This window comes from Varanus komodoensis, unplaced genomic scaffold, assembly GCF_004798865.1.
Source record: "Varanus komodoensis strain SLA01 unplaced genomic scaffold, ASM479886v1 scaffold52, whole genome shotgun sequence".
Classification (NCBI taxonomy): domain Eukaryota; kingdom Metazoa; phylum Chordata; class Lepidosauria; order Squamata; family Varanidae; genus Varanus; species Varanus komodoensis.
In genome coordinates, this window is record NW_025336114.1 from 816749 (window position 1) to 840154 (window position 23406).

At 39.7% G+C, this 23406-nt stretch overlaps 1 protein-coding gene across 2 annotated transcripts in view; it reads left to right on the forward strand.

Moving 5' to 3' along the window:
• The first annotated feature begins 2376 nt into the window (after positions 1–2376).
• EIF2S2 (eukaryotic translation initiation factor 2 subunit beta) overlaps positions 2377–23406 on the forward strand; it is a 53840-nt gene continuing 32810 nt past the window's right edge. The window contains exons 1-9 of one of the 2 annotated variants that reach the window (XM_044447452.1): positions 2377–2572; positions 6702–6882; positions 7483–7586; positions 9177–9309; positions 10790–10890; positions 12050–12198; positions 13864–13920; positions 16591–16676; positions 18401–18857. In XM_044447452.1, the coding sequence (XP_044303387.1) occupies positions 2558–2572; positions 6702–6882; positions 7483–7586; positions 9177–9309; positions 10790–10890; positions 12050–12198; positions 13864–13920; positions 16591–16676; positions 18401–18576 (1002 nt within the window). In that variant the 5' untranslated portion in view covers positions 2377–2557 and the 3' untranslated portion in view covers positions 18577–18857. Of the gene's footprint in view, positions 2573–6701; positions 6883–7482; positions 7587–9176; positions 9310–10789; positions 10891–12049; positions 12199–13863; positions 13921–16590; positions 16677–18400; positions 18858–23406 lie in introns of those variants that run through there. The other variant, XM_044447453.1, reaches the window with a different exon arrangement.

Genomic DNA, 23406 nt, shown 5'->3' on the forward strand with positions numbered 1-23406 from the left:
GCCATGGTTTTACTGGCATAATACATTTTAAAGATTTTAATTCTATATTTTAATTCTTTTTCTTGCTTTTTATTGTTCACTGCACCAGAATCCTTGTGAACAGAGAGGTGTATAAGTCTTGAAACAAATACACATTTATCAGTTGAGACACTAGAATAGATGGAATCAATTTATAAGCATCTTTGTTTACACTACATTTTGCCACTCTAATCTTATCACTCTCTCTTTTGAATCGTGCTATTAACTGGATTGTGGGAATGCTGCAGATGCATTTGATGGTCACCCAAGGTATTTTGGTTAGCAAACTGATTAAATGTAGGTTTGAAGATAATTCTATCAGGTGGATTCAAAGTTGGTTGGCAAGCAGTTTCTCACTGAACTGCAGAACAATTTTGAACCAGTTCTAGCAAGGTTCCTTCCTGGACCTGGTGCTCTTTGGCATTTGGATCAGTGACATGGATCACAGGTGTACAACCTTTTTGGCTCCAGTAAGGAATCTGGTATTGGCTGGGGACTGTACGTGCACACACATTAACCCTGTATGGGCCCCTACAATTTCAGTACACTGGAATGTTGCAAGTTTAAATCTCTGAGTTTGCTAGGAATGTAATGCATTCCCCTTCCCCCAGGGACTGGCACTGAGCTTGTTGCTTCTTTAGCACTACTGGTATCAGAAAGGCAGAAGCAGCATCTTAGAAGCCAGCAAACAGTAATTTCACCCCTCCACACAAACACACACTTTGCAGTTAGGTTCAACAGGTAGGTTGTAGGTCATACCAACTTTGGGGGCTGCACAGAGCGTGGTTAAGGGCCACAGGCTGGGCACCCCTGACTTAGATGAATGAGTGGAGAGGATTCTTAAGCAATTTACGGAAGACATCAAAATGGGAGGCATACCAAGCATGTGTCAATGCAACAATAAAAGTCAAAATAACCTTGACAGAATGGAAAACTGGCCCCAAATGAAGAAAATTAAACTCAATAGAAACAAGATCCTGCATTTAAGCAACACCAACAGTAATGTCAAACACGGATGGGCTTCCTAATAGTACATGCCAATAAATAAATAAGGGGCTGGAGTTGATCACAAGCTGAACTTGAGTCAGCAGTGTTTTGAGGCTATTATTTATTTATTTAAAACATTTATATTTCATTTGTACCAAATATATGTCAAGATGGCTCACCATTCTACCCTGTGCATACTGGGCACAGTATTCCAGCTCCCTTATGATAAGGGCAGAATAAAGTGAAAATACTGCTTCCCACGGCATGGACGCCACAGGGCTGTGTCCAGCACTAGGTGCCTCACTTGAAGAAAAAGGCAGTCAATGGGAATGCTCAAATTTTGGATTTTCTGCATTGTCTAGGGAGTTGGATAAGGCCCACTCCAATTCTGTGGCTTTAATGTCCTAGTGAGCACTGAGGCTAGGCCCAGAGATGGGCCAAAATAAGTTTTTGCAATAAGGGGCTAAAATGCTCCTGACAACACTTGGTCTGATCGGTATGCGCATGTGATGTGTGCACGTTCATGAAGTAGCTTCCTCTAAGTGCCTATCCTGATAGTGAACATCTGTGCCGGTTTAAATTACTGCTGTCCTGTTCAAGAAACAACTTGATCCACTATTAAAGGTTTTTCCACACACAAGCAAACTGACACAATCTTTTTTTGCAACATCCTGCTTCAGAAGGAAGTGCAAGGCAAGGTGTAATACAGAGCAGAGAAGCAAGTGCCTTCAGCGTGTAAGAGTGTAAGAATGATTTCTATGGCTATTTTTAAAAATCTTTCCCAGGTACTCAAGGCAGCGGACATGGTTCTCCGATCCGCCTTTTATCCTCACAACAATCAGGGAGGAAAGTCAGATGAGAGGCAATGACAGGGCCAAAGCGGGCTTCATGGATGAGCAAGCATTAGAACTCCCATCTCCCTAGCCTCAGTTTAACACGCTAGTCACTACCCCGCACTGGCCTTCGGGGCATTCAAGTCCACACGAATGATGTATTTTAACGGTATTTCCTGACTTTCCCTTTCAGTTCTGGTTATTCCGCCCATTCCGTCCTGTCTCCCCCAGAAACGCCACACCCATGCAATTCATTTCTTCTTCCACCTCATGCTTAGTATCTTCATAGTGAAAACCGGCTGCTCGCCACATACAGACGTACTTCTATTACACATCAGTCGAGCTAGCCAGTGACGCCTCCCCGTCATTACATTCACACACACTACCCAACCTCCCTATGACCTCATTTCCCCATCCCCAAAGCAACACGTGTTGTAGTCCAGAGCCACTGCTCTCGGCTGCGCTTGCGTAGTCGCCGCACTACAATTCCCGTGGGGCCCGAGGGCGAGAGTACGGCGCATGCGTTCATCCGGGGTAGTCGTGCTTCCTTCTGTCTTCTCCTGCTGCTGATGCAAGAGCTGAGTGCGGCGGCGGGGCAAGGAGAGTGAGCGCGCTCAGTGACCGACGGTCGGCTGACTTTCCGAGCGGAGTTTCGGCCACCCACACCGCGGAAGGGCCCACTTGACTTTCTCTCCTGAGGACCGGCGAGAGCCGCAGCCATGTCGGGTGACGAGGTGAGGGTAGAGACGTGACTGTGCCTGCGATGGAGCGGGGCCGGGCTTGGGCTGTGGCCGCCTCCGCCATGTGAGGAGCCGGGCCTTAGGCCTGCCCGCACGCCGCTCCGGGAGCGGCGAGGGAGGCCTGCTGCCTTCCGCCTTGCTCCTCTGGCCTAGGCGAAGGCCGCTCGGTCCTTTGCCTCCCCTGGATCGTTTTTAGGGAGCGGTTCTCGTTTGCCTCCTAGTAGGTGGTGGCAAGTGGCTGGCTCTTCCGCTCGCTCCCTTCTCGTCTAGTCCTGCGATATAAGGGGGAGGTTAAAGCCAATTCGCACGAAACGGTGTGTCAAAGCCAATACCACTGCAGTATATGTGCTGAATAGAGAACTACGGGGGGGGGGGGGTTAAAAAAAGTTAATCCAAAAGTGTCAGGTGTGAATGCAGCAAATACGTGTAAGGTGCTTTGGAGAAGATAGTATTGAGTGGTTTCTAATTAAATGTATTCTTGTTGGCAGGCCTGCGTGTGCCACAGCATGTGTGGATTGGGATGCTTTGGTTATTTGTTCACCTAGGCTTCCACCTTCCCGGGGAAAGCTCCTACTTATGTTCGCTTTGTGTGCTGAGTGTACTTAATTCACATGTTCCCATTTGTGTAATGTGGGAAGTTAAGTTTCTGTTCGTAAGAGTTAGCAAGTCCGCACAACAACATAGATTTAAGTTTTAATGAAGGGAAGCTAGTTGACTTGAACTAATTCTAGGTAGCCAAAATTTTATGGCCACTGATACGACTTATTTAAAAAGTATGCTTTGTTTCTGGTTCACTTTGGCTTATGCAGTGACATAAATGGAGCAATTACTGTTTTGTTTGGTCCCTTAAAAGCAACCTTAACATATTTTTAATAAAAATAAATTGTTAAAAATTAAAATATTTGTATCAGTGACACTACATAATACCACAGAGCTATTATTTAGCCCTTCACAAACCTTGAAACACAGAATTTGCATAGCTAATGTGCTACGCTAAAATAATTAGTTTAGGAGCAGGTATTAAAGCATCACTCTTTCACGTGAATAAGTGAACACTCCATTAATAGACATGTGGTTCCCCGTCCCCTATTCTGAGTCAATAAGAACACAGTCCTATAGAGAAAAATCCTGTAACTTCCAGCATGCAAGTCATGCTGGCTATGGTATGCTGTGAGTTGTAAGACTTTTCTGACTAAACAAGCATATTGTAATTTATATATTTTATTGTCAGAGTTAAAATAGCTAGGGTAGTCTTCTCCAACAAAGTGTCTTCAAAATGTTTTGGACTATAATTTTCTGTGTTCTTGATTCTTGGTCTAGAGTTGATGGGATTTTGAAGTCCAAAGCATTTGGAGAACACAATATTGGGGAAGGTTGAGTAAGAAACACATTGGTTCAGATAATTTCTAATGTTTCTCTGCACATGGCCTGCACCAGTGTAGGCCTGTGATCCATCGATTGCCAAACCCAGCCTTTCAAGACTAGAGCCTTTTGTGCCTTAACCTTGTTGTTGTTATTTGCAAATGCTTGTTAACAAGTAATGGATTATTGCTTGTTTCTAAGCCTAATATGCCTATCCATAGGGTACTGAGGGCTACATGCATAATCAAGAAAGAAAGAATTGTGCCAGGCTGTTGAGCAACTTTTCTCTACCCTGAAGTATTCTCTTTCAGATTGACATGGTAGAGTATTATATCCTATAAGTTTCTGTAGTAATTGAAATAAATCATTGCCATGAATTTTAATTGTTAACTTACTGGGGTAAGTACTTTTTTATTATTGAGAGGATTTATAAACTGTTTTTAGGAGAAACCCTCCCACGGCATTCTATAAAATTTCGTATAGCAAACCAGTAGTAAGTATTGTACACATTGAGCCATATACTGTTGGAAGATCTCTGCTGGCTCCTAGGTTACCACACATGAAAAATCAAGAGTTATGTATGGCATTGCATCTTAAATATATTGTACAGAAAGTTATTGTAGACCATAGGGTATTGTTTTTTATCCAGATCAACCAAAATGTTGCAACAAGGATTACTTGGATACTTGTCTAAGATGAATGTATTTGGAAGAGCACTGAAATCTTTTGGGAGTGTACTGGTGCCTCTTGTGAAATAATGTGCATACAGTCATTTCTGCATGAGGCTTGCATTTTTTTCAATATTAGTATCTGTCCTGATAATACAGATTGGTTCTAAGAGAAAAGCCTGTACCTCTTCTAAGGATTGCAGGGTATGTTGTGGAAGGAATCTGGAGGTATGTCTATACCAGTTGCTTGGGAACAGGAAGGTTTTTCCTCAGGCTATTTTGCAAACAGCATGCTTGCCTAGATGGACTGTTGGTCCCATCCCTCATGGCTCTTAAATTGAGGAGGACGTTGTACGTATGTATAGGCCTTTTTTCCTATATGCCCTCCCACCCCCTAAGATTAGCAGCAGAGGCCCTCCTCTGGGAACCCTCTTTGAAAGAAGTTAGGAGACAGAGTACTCTGAGGAGAGCTTTTTCAGTGGCGCCCTGACTATGGAATGTGCTCACAAGAGAGGTCAGCCTAGCCCCATCATTATATGCTTTTCGGCGCCAGGTCAAGACCTTTTTATTTAACCAATATTTTAAAGTTAATTAATTTTAATGGTATATTTATTTATTTAATTCATTTTAATCATGCTATTTTATTCTCAGTCATGGTGTAGCCAATTTATTTTAGGATTGGTGGGTTTTAATGTTTGTAAACCACCCAGAGAGCCCTCTGGGCTATTGGGGTGGTATATAAATGCAATCAATCAATAGGCCTCCTATAACTGCTGAGGCTTCCTTGGCGACATTTAGCTAACATTAGTTGATTATATTGAGCATGGGGAGGAAAATAGTCCCAAAGTAGTAATGTGTTTGTATGATATTGTGGAGCCTCTTGGAATTTCAGTTCATTGTCAAAGAGAATAGCATAAGGATACATTGAAATAACTTTGCATATCAAATCTGCTCAAGGATTTGATTAGCCTTTGGCTTTAAATATAAATTACATGTCTTTGTAGAATACTGCACTTTCAAGAACATTTAACTGGTATCTCTGCTCCTAACACACCCCGTTTAACTATCTCGTATGATGAGACTCTCTTCTATTGCAAACTGAAAGTGTAAAACTATAATTAAAACGTGAAGGTATTATTTGGGCTAAACTAAAAAGTGTGCAGCATTGTAATGTCTTTTCCTCCTTTCAAAAGCCTTTTAAAACATGTGTATTAGACAATATATGATCTGACAAAAAGTGGGCATAAAGCAAGTTTAAAAGGTAAAAGGTAAAGGTTTCCCCTTGACATTAAGTCCAGTCATGCCTGACTCCAGGGGGCGGTGCTCATCTCCGTTTCCTAGCCGAGGGAGCCAGCGTTTGTTCGCAGACAGTCTCCGTGGTCATGTGGCTGGCATGACATGGAACACTGTTACCTGCCCACCGCAGTGGTACCTTTTTATCTACTTGCATTTGTATGCTTCGAACTGCAAGGTTGGCAGGAGCTGGGACGGAGCAACAGGAACTCACCCTGTTGTGCAGATTCGAACTGGCGATCTTTTGATCAACCAGCCCAGCAGCACAGCAGTTTAAACCGCTGTACCACCTGCAGTCCCTAAAAAAGCAAGTTTACTAAGTAGCAAATTCCATTCAGTTCAGTGGGACTTACTCTCAAAATAAGTGCATAGGATTGGAGCCTTGTTCCAAAAATTCAGAACTGCAGCTGTTGTAGTTACTGATTTTTTAAAATCAATCAGTTATTTAGTTTGAAAATGTATCCTTTTCAAATTAATAATAAAATATGAAGGCTGTCTTGTGATAATACTTCTCTGTATAAACCCCTTCCTACTGTGACTTACAAATCAAGTTAGATTTTTAAAATCTTCCTGTGCAGTTGAGGAATTTGTAAAGCATTTTGCTTCTCAGATTTGTCAACTCCTTGTACCATGTAAGTATTCAATATTATCCTAATTTACTTTGTAGGTGAGGATGGAAATCTTAATTTAAACAGAACATAGCTTGTCTAATGTGAGTAGTAGACTGCTGTAAAGTTGGAGAAGTATCTTGTAAAATTTATTGTCAAGGTGCTGAAGGAAAATTCTGTTGTTTCTTGCAGATGATTTTTGATCCTACAATGAGCAAGAAGAAGAAGAAGAAAAAGAAGCCTTTTATGCTTGACGAAGAAGGAGGTGATACACAAACAGAAGAAACGCAGTTATCAGAAACAAAAGAAGTGGAGCCAGAACCAACAGAAGACAAAGATACAGAAGCTGATGAAGAGGACAGTAGGAGAAAAGGTAAGATGGCATGCATCTCTTGGAAACACTTGAGAAGTTTGACTTCTCAGATGAAAACTTGGATACAGAAGGACATGGTGTTTACTTCATGAATCTGCAGCTTTGCAAGAAATCCTATGGGTTAAGCAGTTTTGTTGTAGATTTGGGGAATATCTGGATTTAGAGCTTGCTCAGTACTCAATCTCATTGGGTTGCTGTGGGCAGGTCACTCTCTTGCTCATCCAGGTCTCCATGCAAGGTTGTAGTGTGCATTGTATCTGAGAACCAGATGCATTCCATGACATTTAACTGAGCTGCCGCATGAAGAACTCAGTGTTGATCAACATTTTGCACACAGCTGAAGTAGTGCAGAATAATTTTTAAATAGGCTTTTGCATGTGTCCTGACATTCAGATCAGCACCCCTCATGGTGCTAAAGTCATGCACTGATCTTAACATTTGGCTCCTTCATGCACGAAAATCTTGAGAATTATCTCTGAATACTGTCAGGTTGTTTAGATTGTGTCAATGAATTCAGTTCAGTGGTACAGTTGTCTTCCTTCCGTGCTTATAACTACTATTGTTTAGACTGCTTTGTAACATATTGCCTTTGATTTTAAGATGCTTCGAATGACTTAGATGACTTAACCTTCTTCAATCAAAAGAAGAAGAAGAAGAAAACAAAAAAGATATTTGACATAGATGAAACTGAGGAAGGTATAAAGGTCAGTTGAATTAAGACTAAAGGACATATTTGCAGTTTTAAACTTCGTTAGCTTTTGTGATGTGCAAAATATCCAGTTCAGTACAGTCTGTAGTGCATTCTGAAGTTAAAACTGGAAGGAATTCTTTAGCATTTAACTCGTCCTATATTTATCAGGTATAATGTGAGAACCAGTATTACAAGTAAATGGTATGTGGTTGGGATGAGGCCTATCAGTTAAATTTAATTTGTTGTCAAAAGCTGTGCTTGTTTTTGCTGTATTCTAGGATGTATAAGAATGTAGAGCTTAATAAAATAAAATAGCATATTCAATGTTTATCTTCATTTGCTGTTTTAGGAACAAAGAACCAAAATAACTTTACAAAAATGCCCATTCCCCTCAATACCAATACCTAAAATTGGGGGGCATGCCCCGTTTATGCTTCATAGGAAGAATCCATTTTTCGTGTAATGCTGTGTATCATGTCACTGCTGCCAATGAAATATTCTGTCATGTCTTTTCATATTTCATGTCTTGCCTTACATCATATAAGAATCCATGATATTGGTGACATGCAGTGTTTTCATTCTGTGAAGAGGAAAATTATGTTTTTGTAGTGCATCCTTACCTGTTGTGTTCCCAGGGCAGAAATATAGCATACTGCTCATTTGACTTGTTTGAGTATGAAGCTCAACCATAACTTAATTGTACAAGGGCAAGCCTAATCTTAACGTAGGCTTGAACATCCCCCCTCTACCCCACTTCTAGCACAACACCAAGGAGGTATACAGAAACCTTTGCCTAATTTTTGGTTAACTGTAAGCTTCCTGAGTGATCTGAAGCTAGATGAACTGCTTCATCTCCACTTTGTTTAGTGGAAACAAGAAAATCTCAAGCAATCCTTTATGAAACTGGTTTATTTTCAGTAACGATAGTTAAAATTAACCACCATTTTGGGTTTAAAGTGGAAACTTTTAATTGTCTCCTTGTGGCTGCGTGAGAGGAGGAGAAGGGAGTACATGAACTTGGAGGCAGTTAGGCCAAGAGCTGTACCAAATGTCTTCGCTTCACCCAGTGCAGGGACAGTATCTTAACTTGCTTTTCTAGAAGAGCCTTACAGAACCTAGTACCTCCAGAGCTACTAACTGCATTATCTTCACACAGTTGGCAGGTACCAGGTTGGGGTAAGTTGTTCGGCAGCATGTATTTAAACCTGACTTATTCAATATTGTCACACATCTGTTGTGTGATATCAGATTATTGGGTAATGTAGCTTAAAATATCACACCTTAGCTATATCAGCCCTCTCCATGTTGCTGACCTCCAAATGTGTTGGACTTCCCCCAGGTAAGACTTGGGTGATGAGGAAGATGGAAGGAGTCCAACACATAGACTTGAATAGTTACTACTACTATACACTAGTAGTAACTACCCATTCTGAAAAGTCGTTAAAGGGTTGGAAGTAATATACTTTAGTCTTTTTTAAAAAAGTAATTCCTGAGGATGGTTATTTAAATGTACTAGCACTAGTACTTTTGGGTAACTTATTGTTTACTGCCATTTATTTGTATCAATGCATCCTTGTTTATATTGTGACACATTGTTTTCAAGGACCTGAAAATTGAGGGTGATGTGCAGGCGGCAGTAGAACCAGAAGATGACCTTGACATCATGCTTGGAAAGAAGAAGAAAAAGAAGACTGTTAAGTTTCCAGATCCGGAGGAAGTATTGGATAAAGATGAAAGTAATTATGATTTTAAAGGGTGAAAGTTAACTTTTAAAGATTTAGTGTAGGGCAGAAGGAAAATAAAATTAAAGGTGGATTCCCATGCGAATTTAGATTGAAAGGGCTTTTTTGGTCCAAACATGCCTAATATTGTGCCCCAGGCCTTGTATCTGAGTGCTTCCACAGTAGTTTCAACTTTTCCACTCTATTCAGCATTTAGATACTCAGCCACTTGATTTAACCACCTCTTCACTGTTATGTTAGCCCAAATCTACATAACTTTCTTCCCATTTCTTTCCTACTTGAGTAAAACCACAGTGGGATCCTGTGATGAAAGCAGGGGGAATTTTGGAGCAACATGATTTAGTTTGGGGCTCAATAAATTGAGAGGAAGGCTGCAGCTTTTAAAGAATTTCCTCTTTGAAAATCACTGAGAACTGGCAATACCCATGAAATAAAGTACTAATATAGGAAATTCTGTTAACAGCAATGCCATTTGAATTGTCAACTAAACAGTGGGAAATGTTTCTCCAAAGCCTGAATCTAACAGCAAACCTAAACTGGACATTTAATTGTCAGACTTTCTTAAGAACTTCTTTGGAGTCCTTTAGTGTGTGTGTGTGTTAAGAATTGTTCTGGGGATTGGTAACCTACTCTGAACTAATTTTTTCAGTGGAGGACAACTGGGTGTCTCCCTACCATTTTTATTCTGTTTGAAACCTACACAGATTTAGCTTTATGGTGCAGCTGTGGTAAAAGAAGTTTCATATGTCTTAAAGATGGTATAAATCTAGTTTGCTGCTCTACGGTTGTCTTAAATATTATGTAAATGGTGAAACTGTATTATCTTCTGAATGCGCTGTCCAGGATTTAAAACAAGTGATGTGGGGAATATTTTTTCCAGTGTGTTATTTTTTTCTGTTGGTAATTTTCCACTTCAAAAAATACATCGTTTCATGAAATTAATTAATAGCACAACCAGTGGATCCAATCTGATCAATTTCAAAGTTGTACTTAATTTATTTTAAGTGATTATCCCTGGGAAGCACACATGTCGCACACACATGTTCCAGTTATTGAAAGCAGCAGGGTAAATTCAAACCAAAATATACATAATTCAAACATGCTGTATCTGACTCTTACTGAACTGTAGCATAAGAATTTTCTGATTCACTTTTTTATGGAAACCCCACATTGTTCAAAGAGCATTCGGCACATGTGTAAAGCACTGCTTTGGTGGAGCTGCTACGTTTCCCATTCTAGCTTCAGCACCTCACAGCATTCTATATAAATACTCACTCTTTGAGTCATACAAGGAGTATAGTAAGGAAGGAATAGCTGAAAAGTTGTGGCCCGCATAGATCTTTGTGAGTGGTTTCTGGTGTATTATTAATTTTATGGTTGTATTTGCAACCTGTATTTCTGGAAGAAAATTATATGATTGTCATGCACATGGTGGAACATGACCTGGATCTCAAGTATATTTCATATTTTGCAGCATTGGAAGATGAAGATAGCAAAAAGGATGATGAAATCTCATTTAGTTCTCAGTCGGGGCCTGCATGGGCAGGCTCAGAGAGAGACTACACATACGATGAAGTAAATAGCTTTTATGCTTTTTAACATTATTATATTTTCTTTTTATTTACAGACTATTTGATGTCTCAATGGGGATATGTGAACACATATAAGAAGTCTAAAATTACTTTAAATATGACTAAAATATGTTATTAAACTTCAGAGGGCTAAACTAAGTTGTTAAACTTCAGCTGAAGTTGGATGAACAAAGGGAAATAGAGGGGTTTTAAAAAAATAAGGTTAATCAGAAAGTAATGAGTTGTGCATTCATAGACACGTTAATAGAGTCTATACTACTGTCTTCTTCCCGAAAATCATGTGCAAAAAGAGAGGGTTTTGTGAAGCGCTGTGCAAAACTTAGGCCCTAAATGTATTGTTCCAAGTGCCCCCAATTTGTCAATATTTAAATGTGTGTGAAATAGAGAACATTTCTTCTTGCAAGTTCTGCTTCTCAAAATGCATGGTGGGACTGGCAGGAGCCAGGGAAATGGTGATGTAATATCCTTGAAACCCTTTCAGTTCTATTTCAGTTTTGAGCTACTAGGCACAGGCACTGAGTGTTTAATTACACTTTGGGGTGTCAGCATTCTCTACAGATTTCTTGTGGTATTTTATGGCCTTGGAGCTGCTTTTTCCCTTCTGCTTGCCTTTCTTGTGATCCAAAGCAAGAAGGAGTGATTAGTGCACCAAATAAATTGTTCATGGTGACCATTTTACTAGATTTTTTCTTCAGGGAAAATCAAACAAGAGTTTATATTCTCTAATAGCAAAGGTTCAATGTATTGTGTGTGGGTGGGGTGGGGAGAGCATGAGTAGTAGCCCTGCCTCTAACATGTATGTCTTCATTTGCTGTGCCTCTGACCTCTGCGCATTGGCTGGAATATGAGAATGAGCACACTCTGTATACAGGCATACATGCAGTCAACTGCCAACTCCCCTTTATGTGTTAGTTTAAGTGGATGGACTGGAGTATCAGAGGGAAGTCTTTTGTGAAAGAGCTGAAGCATTTCAGAGGGAAGCACAGTATAATTTTAAGAAGATGAGTTGTTTTGGGATCACTGAAAAAATTGGTTTCCTAATAATTACCTCCTTACAACATCACTCATTAAGTAGAGAAATGCAATAATGAGAGATGGTTCATGATTGAAATGTATTAATATTTTTTCCCATGTGTGTCCAGTTGCTGAATCGTGTATTTAACATTATGCGGGAAAAAAATCCAGATATGGTAGCTGGTGAAAAAAGAAAATTTGTCATGAAACCACCTCAAGTTGTAAGAGTAGGAACCAAGAAAACATCATTTGTCAACTTTACAGATATCTGTAAACTGTAAGTCTTGACTCTGTTGTGATCTGGGATAGGAAGTGGCTAAAGGGAAGAGGGGCTACCATAGTGTTTTGGTTGTATACTGTGTTTTGTTGGAGTGGGAGTAACTCTTGGGGGTTATTTTTTGCATGATATGCGAACAATTGTGTATTGTTTGCATGATGTGACAACCTGCTTGGGCTGTTTAACCCATGGTGGGACTGTGGCACATGTGCAGGCCATTTTGAATATGCAACACCCACATGGGTTGTCGTGCCATGCAGACCTGGCTAGTGTGGGTTATGTGAAGGTTAAACAGTGCTTGCGTAACATGGCTTACTTTACAGTTATGAAATGGTTGTTTAATCCTCATGTCAGGCCACGTGAACCTGGCATGGATGTATTACAATCCTTGAGTGGGATTATATATTCATTGTGGTAGCTGTAAGGTTATTGTGATTTAAATAACCTGCATTGAGTGCTGACCTGTAATTCAGTTGCAGGTGGAAAATACTTTAGTGGCCTGCTCTTAACATGGATGGTTCAAGGGTGAAAAGTTCATGAGGCAGTCAACTTGGAATTTCTTTATAACATTTAGTGAGGTGAAAGTATTTTAGGCACTCTTGTGAAATCCCCATTAATTAGCACAAGAACAATTCCCAGTGAGGTTGACCCATGATCTCCAGTACTTGAAAACTCTTTAAGAGTAGCAGAATGTGGCCACCAGATAACACTGATTCTTTTTGGCTTCTTAACTCAGACCTGCTTAGAATCTGGATTTGGCCCACTACTGCATTCCAGAAGTTGGGAGTTTGTGGGGTTGGTGTTTGTACATCTACAATGTTTGCTTTCTCATATATTTGGCTGGACAGCTAACTAGAACTAATGATTGCTGGAAATTCCAACAAAATACATTAAGGGAAATGATTATTATTTGAAATGTGTCTCTTTGTAGAGCTAAGGATAAGTTAGAAAAATCACATTGCTCTTTTCCCACTGAAGCAGCTAAATTCTGATGGAACAAATTAGCCCTTTAGTACATGTAGTGGTACTGTTCGTTCTTGGAAGCTCTGCATTTGAAATAGCCTTCATATTTTTTAATTTTATCAAAGGGCTGTTTAAACATGGCTTTGAGATGTCACTGGAAACAGTGAAATACAAATTGATATCAGATCTATATATATTTTTGGTTCATAGAACTGAAAGAAATTGAATCTGCTTCTTGCATTGAGCCCATTGAGGTGATTGTTCTCTCCTGTGCTATAAATGTCCCTTCCTTAATCCCTTTTCCTTGATTATGATGCTTTTGCTTCTTCAAATATTCTGAAAACAGGTATAATCTGTCTTTGTTGTAGCTTTCATTGTGGGAATGAACAGTTTGGTATCCCCCAGATGTTTTGTAATCTTTGGATATTTGTCATGCTGGCTGGGATATAAGGGAGTTGTATTCTTAGGTATCTGAAGGATACCAGATTGTCTACCCTGGTTTATATCATAGCTTCTCTGCTCTCACATTAAATCCCTCAGTAAACACTGCTTGTGAGATCAGAGTAAGGTACTGTGTATAGGATCACTGAACATTTAATTCTGTTTTGTGCAATTACTTCATATCTTTTTATTTTGAAACAAATGCCCTACATGTGTATATATTGTGCTGGTAACTAAGTAAATTCTGACTCTTATTTTTAGATTACATCGTCAACCAAAGCATCTCCTGGCTTTTTTGCTTGCAGAATTGGGTACAAGGTAATCATTTTAACATTTTACTCTTTTCATGAATATAGATAAGTTTGAGAATTCTGAATACATCTTTTAGACATAAGTCTTGTGAGTTATGTGAACATTTTAAAAACAAATCAATTCAGAATATAGATTGTTTCGAACATTCTCAGGCATGGAAATCTTCACTATTTTGAAAACTGGGTTTTGTAAACTATTTTTGAGTGCACTCTCTCATCTGGAAGTAAAAGCACCTAAGTTGCTGCTTTTCCATATTTAAATTTGACAATAATGTATCCAATAAGGACTTATTCTATGTAAAGGAGGCAACTTGAAAGCTCTTGCCAAGTGGCATTTTTTCTCCTTGCTACAATGGTTAGTATACCAGTCATGTGCATGAGGGGAACTTGTATGGAATCTTTGTTGCACAGTGATGTATTGCATCTATTACAATGCTGAAGAAATTAAGCATACCAAAGGCGAAGCAAACATCCATTCAAGAATAACCAGTTCTTCCTGTCTGTTCAGGTTTAAGCCTGTGTCAGTTAAAACAGTTTATCCAAAAAGTTTAAATCCTGCTTGCACTCAGGTCCGCCCCCCCCCCCGCCCACTGCAGGCTTCATCTCTTCACACTTGCTAAACTGCTGCTCTGGCTCACAATTTTAGAGAAAGAATTCTTGAGGTGGGTGGCTGTGTGAGTGGGCCACTGCCAGAAGACAAGTGAACAAACCCCTTTCCAGAAGTAGAAATAACTTTTTTTAAAACTTGGAACCCAAAACTTTCCCTAGGAGCAAAAATGGCAAAACTGAGACTATTATACTTTGGAAGGCAAGTATCCTGAAAAAGCAAGACTCATTGAAGAAGGCAGTCTTGCTAGGCTTGCGAAAGGCAGAAGAAGAAAAGGAAGACCAAATAAGAGATGGATTGGCTCTATAGAAGAAGCCATAGCATTGAATTTAGAACAGCTAAGCAGGGATGTCATGGATAGGGCATTTCAGCGGCCTTTCATTCATAGCGTTGCCATAGCTCAGAGATGACTTTACAGCACATAACACAACTTGGAATCCAAGATAAAATCATCAGTCTTGGCCAATTCTTTTCCAATATCTTTTTCTGCTTAGATAAGAAAAGGAAAAGCCATAGTTAATGCCCAAATTCTTTTTTTTTATGTGTGGTTCCCATATGGTAAGCAAAGTTCTGTACTTTGTCATGCTGTTGATTAACTTGTTGAGCAATGTGCTGATTTAACTTTGCTTGCTTGCAGTTTGGGATTAGATATGGGTAGGTGGACTCAGCAACAAAAGGTAGCAGTAAATCCCTGGTGTACATGCATTTTTTGAACCTCTGAGGAAAGCATACCGAGAAGATAAGAGCAAAAACTGTTTCTATGTACAAAATATCTTTTGGTTTTTGAATATGTAAAGGTACAATGAGTCCATGTGCAGATCACTGGGGCATGAGACTTGCACATGCCTCTGAATGCTGAATTTGGCCTAGAAGGAAATCTGTCATAACAACAAAGTATGCTGCAGTGTTGTAGCATAGTACTTTCTTAACCCTCCTTGCAGCATTTAGGTAACATACAGGAGAACATTGCAGGGTTGTCATAAGCTGTATATGTAGCTTAGCCAAGCCTGTAGTAGAAGCATAATATCCAGGAGAACACTGCCAGATTGTTGCAAACCATGCCTCCCGAGTCCCAGCCTCTTTCAGCCTAGCATATGAGGAAATGAACTGCATTTGGTTGGAACTTGCATTGGCAGGGCTACCTTGAAATGTGTCACTCTAAGTAAGACCAGCCTTAGAAAGAGCTGGAACTCCCACCTTTGTTACTAACTTTCTGGATTTTGGGGGTGTGGATGGTCACATTGGTGCCCATTAACAGCAACATTAAAATTTTGAATTTCTTGATTGATTTTGGTTTTAATGACTAGCTCTCAGTTCTGTCCAGAATAAAAGACCTTGGAATGTGAAAAAGAAACTAACCTGTCTAATGAGATGGCACTCTCTGCCTCTTTTAGATCTGTGTTTCTTCCCCTGTGCCCTCTTGCTTTCTATGTTCTGAGAAGGAAAGAAAGGGAGAAACTGAGGAAGAAGCACAGAAATGTAACTGACCTTCTTCCATTATCCTCTGTATTCTTTGTCTTCTCTTTCAGCTGCTCGGCCTGTATGTCTGCTAATCTACCTTCCTTCCTTCCGTCCCTCCCTCCCTCCCTGAACCCCAGCAAAAACAATTTATAGTAGAAAGAAAGGGAAAGCATCAGCCACTCAGACCCTCATCTCAATTGCTCTACTTCTGCCTACTTCTTTCCCATGATACTATACTTTGTTTCCTCTTCCCTAATTTAGTTTTTCAGTGCAAATTCTGTACCTACTAAGCATGTTTAGTCCTTGTTGAGCTGTATGAGGTTTCTCCTGCCTTATTCTAACATTCTTTTTTGTATTACTGCAAACCTCCAGATTCTGAATTATCCATCCTGTTGCTAGATGTTCCTATTTGACTAAAAAGCTGTTATAACTCTGATGATGACTTTGTCCTTAAAAGGGAGCTATAAATTATGTGGTCTCAATACTGATGGAGATCATCTTAGCATTTTGTTGCATTTGTTATGATAATTAGGGAAACATTTCTTTGCATTATATGCCATTTCTTTCTAACTTTATTCTAAACTTTATAAAAATTTTCTTTCAAATCAGTGGCTCAATAGATGGTAATAACCAGCTTGTAATCAAAGGAAGATTCCAGCAAAAACAGATAGAAAATGTCTTGAGAAGATATATCAGTAAGTATATTGTACAGGAGCATGTTATTCATCCTTGGAAAAGTGTCTAGCTTTGCTAGCTTCTTAACCTGTTATTTAAATCATAAGCACTTCAAAAGAGAACAAACCACAGCAGGAGTGGCACTATAATAATCAGCCAGCGCTTTCCTGAAAGTCCTCTGAACTGACTATGTGCCTGCTGATTGCCAAAAGTCAAGTAGTATTTGGAATAGGTGTCTGTTCTAAAGGGCACTCCACAAATTGCACACCTAGCTGCCCAGAAGCTGGGAGGGTGGGAATCTCTCTCTACTGGTTTGAGTGTTTGGGTAAGTAGATCCAAGTTGAGGAAGGAGATGGTCCTTGAATATCTTTGGCACAGGTAGAACAAAATACTCATTCTACATTTCAGTGGAATAGCTTCCTACAGCTATTTTTTTTAGGTAAAGTGTTTGATAGATGTTTCTCATACAAAAACTCACAGACATAGGATATGTAGTTTAAGTGTGTAGGCTTCTTCTTATCAGACAGTAGAACAATCAGTGGCAGAATGCATGATTTACATGTGGGATTTCCCCTGTCTTAGTTTCTAGCACTACCAAGTAATAGATTGGGTTTGAAAAGTGTTTGGAAACTTCAGATGGTTCACAGTGCTGCAGCTAGGCTATCAGGGCATTGTTGGGTACATAGGATACTGGTTATGGCAACTTAACTGGCTGTAGGTTTGGTTTTGGGCAAAGTGTAGGCTACACATTCAAAGTGTAGGCTATGACCAGTGAAACCCTATCTAGTGTTCAGCCAGGTTTTTGAAAGGTCATCTTTTCCCATTATGAGTTTTTAAACTCTCTGAGTTTTAAAGCTCTCAGGAAAGACTTCTTCCTATCCCACCATTCTTAGACACGTATTTGAGAATGTCACTGATGGCTTTCTTGGTGGCTGCTCTCAGGTTCTGGAACTCTCAGCTAAGAGGGGCCAGGCTATCTCCATCCCAATTGTGCATTCATTGGACTTTGGTGATTAATGTTTATTTCATTTCCATGCTGCCCCACAACTGAAGCTCTCTGGCCAGCTAAGCTGACTTATTTGATAAATTAGGTTTTAACTGATGGGTACTGTTTTCATTTATGTGCTTTTAATTGATTTGTTTCATGTTTTAGTAATGATTTGTATTTGATTATTGTTGGTTGACTTGAGTACTTTTTTAATGGAAGAGCAGGACATACATTTTAATAAAATAGCATGTGGGGAGCAAGATGTTTGCCTGAGAGTCAGGAAGGTTACTGATTGTCTATGGATCAATCATGTGAGTTGGTATAAGGGAGCTTTATATATTTAATGAATAGTGACACAAAAGTGATAGACGAACTGAGTTCCAAATTCTGAAATGGTATGCAGTAAGTGCAATTTAAAGTATTATTTGTGCATTCTTACTAAAGTTGAGCTGCATAGTAGAAAAATAAACAGTCAATGTTGCTTATGGGATAATTAACTTTGAAACCTATTTGTGGAGCATATGAAGAGCTATTTGACCATGGAAGTACTACATGCACAAAATATTTTATAACTTTGGTGCCTAAGAACAAGATTTGCATGTGTTGACACAGAAAATAGTCCAGTTAGTTTATAGCTAGCTTTGAAAAGATGCTTAAATGCTACTATAGTATCTTCTTGGTTGAATACATGAACTTTTTTGTGAGCTATCAGAATTAATCTGTTCCTAATAAAGCATGTTTAATTGTTCCCCCCAGAGGAATATGTCACCTGTCACACATGTCGGTCGCCAGACACAATCTTGCAGAAGGACACCAGATTATATTTTTTGCAGTGTGAGACCTGCCATTCACGCTGCTCTGTTGCCAGCATCAAAACTGGTTTCCAGGCTGTCACGGGCAAGAGAGCACAGCTCCGTGCCAAAGCTAACTAGGTGGTTGGTTGACACTGGATTTTTCAAAGTGATCTGGGCACAAAAGGCTGGACAGGCTTACAACCTGAGTGGAGTTCCAATGTATTAAAACAAGATTGTAAAAGCTGCTTGGCTTTGGGTTGGTCTGTGAAAATTCTTGCAAGCTACAGATCCTCAAGCTGTTTGACATTGCTAACTGAATATTTTACCAACTGTCAAGTGTGATGAGGAAGGAGGTGCTTTTTAATCTGTTCATAGAACTCTGTAAAATGCAAGAGGAATTAAAGTTATTATAACAGTGACTCTTTCATTTGAATTTTTCTTCGTTACTCTTGTTAGTTGCTTTGGCAACAATACTGTGAACACATGCAAGCATCATAACTAATTCAGATGATCAGATGACTAGGCAATATGCAGTGGGGCACAACTACAAATGTTTATTATGCTGTGCTAGTGAAAAACTATTGTCCTGGAAAATTGGTGTTCCAGCAAATGCTATGAGTGTTGCACTAGTGTAATTTATGCTAGTGTAACATTATTTACATTAGCATTTGTGCTGGTTGGATACTTTCTTTTGTTATACAGAGATACTTTGTCTTGAATATATTATAAGAATAGAGGGAAACAGTTAATGAATGACATTATAAAAATATCCTGTCATTAAAAACAGATAATTTTGACTGCATACCTCCATCCATATTCTAATTATTTGTTCCAGCCCCACACTTCTTTATGCTGACTTCTAGAACTGATAAGGCACTCCATGATCAGCTCCTCTTCATATTCTGGGACTCTTCTTCATAAGTGCACTGCAGTTGAACTGTACAGTTCATTAATGAAACACATCATTTGATCAGGATGCCAAATTAATGTGAACAGTTTGGGGAAAATGTTGCAGTTGAAATGTATTTTATGACTGCCTTACCTATGAGAATTTTGCATTGCAAGCTTTCACTTATGCATTTGGAGAGTTAACTTCAAATGAAATCATAAGGTTAAACTAAGTTTGTGGAAATGAATTTAAATGAAAGCATCCAGTTCCAAATTAATTGTAGACATTAGCACACCTATTATAGGGTAATTAATCCTGTGTCTTTCCTCATCTCCACTAGTCTAACCTCTACTTTCTGCAAGATATGTGGTATAACATCTTTCCCTTCCCAGTAGTGTGCAACAGAATCGGGCATTGATATATTCACCCCCACAACAGCTTGGTCTTCTTTATATTTTAATTGGTATTTGCTTGTAACTGAGGAGGTAATTCACTTAAAGTTTTTGACAGTGTTAATACACTTGTGCATAGGAGTTGCTGTGCACTTGAATGTGCAAACAGCTTTTAACAAGAGTCCCTCACCATAAGCACCTGAGTAAACTTTCCTGTAATGGTATAAAGGGACAGATCTCTTAAATATTGGGGACTAGTTAAGAGGAATCAGAGTAGGAATTAAACGGTTTTCACTGTAGAGGGTTGTGCTCTGGATTTTCTTTTTCACAAGTAACCTACAGGTAAAGGTGAACTGTAAGGTGATCAGTTTTTCCTGATGTGACACCAAGTGCAGGCTGGTAAAAACAAAATGGGATTTCCAAAAGCATCTTTCCAAACTCAACGAATAGGCATTAAAATGGTGGATGTGGTTCAGGGTAACTGGTGCACTTGGAAGCAAAAGGCTGTTGCTTCATATATACACTGGAGCTAGCAGTGACTGAACAGTAAGGGTTCTTGTGGAATAATTCAGTAAAAACATTGAACTAGGAACTGGGGAAAAATGGAATTGAAGTAAAGCTGGCAGTACACCTGGGCTTGGGATGCTGTGTGCAGGTTTGGTCATTGCATTCTAGACCCTAGAATCCTATAGTGAAATGGAATGCTGGGAGATTAGGATAGCCAAAGGAAAGAAGGTCACATGCAAGTATGTAGGTAGGCTCTTACGTGCCATTTATGGGATTCCTATTATGGGATTCCTATGGGCATCTGCTTAGCCACTGTGGGAAAGAAGATGCTGGTCTTGGCCTTTCATCTGCTCCAGCATGGTTGTGCTTACATTTCTCACTAACTTTCTGAAAGCAAAGTGTTGCATACTGGTTACAAGTGTTGGCCTGGGATCTGGACTGAAATCCCCATTTGACTGTGAAGCTCACTGGGTGACTTTGGACCAGTCACTGACTCTCAGCCTAAACCTCAACAAACTGGATTGTTGTGAAGGCAAAATTAGGAGGGGAATTGTGTAAGTCGCCTTGGGTTCTTTGCAGGCAGAAGAGAGGGTTATAAAATTCTGAGGTTTTTAATGCTGTGGATTTTCAAATCTTATTTTCAAGTAAAGCTTCAAGTAAAGTTGGAACAATTGTATGGGTTGGGGAAAGAGCGTCTTTTCTCTATTTCTTCATGACTTTGGTTTTCAGCTTACCAGTGGAAAAGATAGCGGAAGATAAATGATAACTTTAGAGATATGCTGGTCAACCCAAAGGTTCATGTAGTCAAGTATTTTATTTATACAGTGATAAATCAGCTGCCTGTGGGGAACTCACAAATAGGAAGTGGTTGGGAGGCTATAAAGGGATGGCACATAGGCAGAGTACTAAAGTTAATCAAAGTAGTTGTATTGCTTGGTTAAACAATAGTTGGGGTTGACTGTTCTTGCTTTCTCATGTGTAACACTGGAAGAAGTCTTTTTAAATATTAATTTGTATGTGCACTAACACACTTCAGTTTTGTCAGCAAACCATTTTTACTTTCTCTCCAAAGGCTACTTCAGAACAGTAAAAGGTTTCCTAAATGCTTTTTAATAGCATCTGAACTGTAACTAATGTTGGATGTATCTTTTAAAACAAATAAAGCCAGGATCAGTGCCTCTTGTGTAACATTACTATAGCATCGTGGTTATCTTCACAGACACTTATGAAACCCATACAGCATTTGTTAAATGTAAAATGTTATGTATATAATTCTCTGCATAGATGAGGGTTTTCTTTAACCACCTGGTCCTTGTGTGTACAAATACAAAATCCTAGACACTGTGTTTCAAGTCTTTCAACTGGATATAAAACAAGTAGATTTGTCTAAGGAAGCATAATACAGCAAACTTGCAGGGTCTGATCAGTGTCTGAATGTGAAATTGCTACATTGAGTTGTGAACCTAAGAAACTTGTGTTTCTCTCTCTGCATGTATGGATTTTACCTGCTAGTGGTAAGACCCTATACCTTATAGCAGGGGTAGGCAAGGTATTTGGGCTGTGGGCACATCTCATAATTTAAAACCTGAGCATCCTTGGAAAAGGGCTGCCATGGGAGATGCAGGCACTCTGGACATGGTCCATCAGCTTTCAAATCCACATAATGCTTCATAGAAACAGAGTCAGAAGGGGCCTCTTGGGCCATTCTACTCTGAACCCCGGCTCCAGCCGGCTTCGCTGATGACATGCCTACCACGTTGCATGTCCAGCCTATCCCTGAACACCCTCACTGACAGGGCTTCATCTAGCTCACCTCTTGCCAGTTTGCTAACAATGATACGGTAGTGGACCTTGTCAACAGTTGCAGAGGTCATGGTGTGCCCACAGTATTTGTCTGATCTACCAAACTAGTAGCATCATTGAAATAACACTAGTCACCATCGTTGCCAAATTGTCATTCTTTAAACGCAATATGAGATAATCGTTGCATGGCAGATGAAGAACAGAATTTCTGTGCCGACTGATTCATGTGTGTTCCTCAAGTCAGTTTCACTGTGTTAAGTAAGACTCACTGCTATGTTAAGTGTGCTTGCATCAGTCTTAATGTTAGGATTGTGACACTTCCATATTCCAAATCTCTGGATGGATCTCTATTAGAATTTTATTTAACACATTTTTACCCCATCCTTTACAGGGGTCTCAGGACAAAAAACCCCAGCATATATTAAGGCATAAATCTAATAAGAACCAATATTAAAACCACATTCAGATCTTAAAATACTGCGAAAATAAAAGGGGTTGGCCTGGCACCGAAATGAATAAAGCGTCTGTTCTGGGGAGCATGTTCTAAAGCAGGGCTCCACTGCAGAAAAGGCCCTATTCTGGATAGCCGCTCTTCTAAGTTTCAGCTAGGGCTTTTGGAGAAGGACCTCTGACCTGGATCTTAGGGGGTGGGCAGGTGTATAAGGAAGGAGATGCTCCTTCAGCTACCTAGGGCCTAACCATTTAGGGTTTTATCACTAATTGATACCTTAAATTGGGCCTGGACTTAACTGTAGGTAAAGCAGATAGTAAAGGACCGGTCCATGTCAGAAGCCTGGCTGCTCTATTTCGGTCCAACTAAAGTATCTGGACCATCTTCAAGGGCAGCCCCATGTCGAGCGTGTTACAGTAGTCCAATTGGGAATTGCTCCTCTTTATGCTGGAGCACTGCCACAGTATATATACAAAACACATTTATAACAGTTGGGGTACATGCTAATGAATACAGCACAGTTTCCACTGTTGAAAATGTGATGTGTTACACAATTGCAATTGCAGGAAAAGTAGGAGTTGGAAAGTTGATGTGTGCAGGGAAATGGCCTTTTAAGGTTAATTTGCTTTTGTTATCATTTATTTCTTAGATCAGTTAACTAGATGCAGGAATGAAGGAGTGGATATGTTGTTTAAGGGAAAAAGATCGACATCTTTACCTGCTGTTCAAAAACCATCGCGGAATTAGAGAAGGGGTTGGGAGAGAAGAGGGGGATTATGTGGTGCTGCTTGCTACCCCCCACCCCCAGCACCATGGGAGGAAATCAATGGGATCGTCACCTCCATTCCTTTATCAGCAACAAGAAAGTGTGGACCCTGCCCCATGCTGACTTTCAAATGAGTAAGCTCCAAGCTGAAGTTAAGATT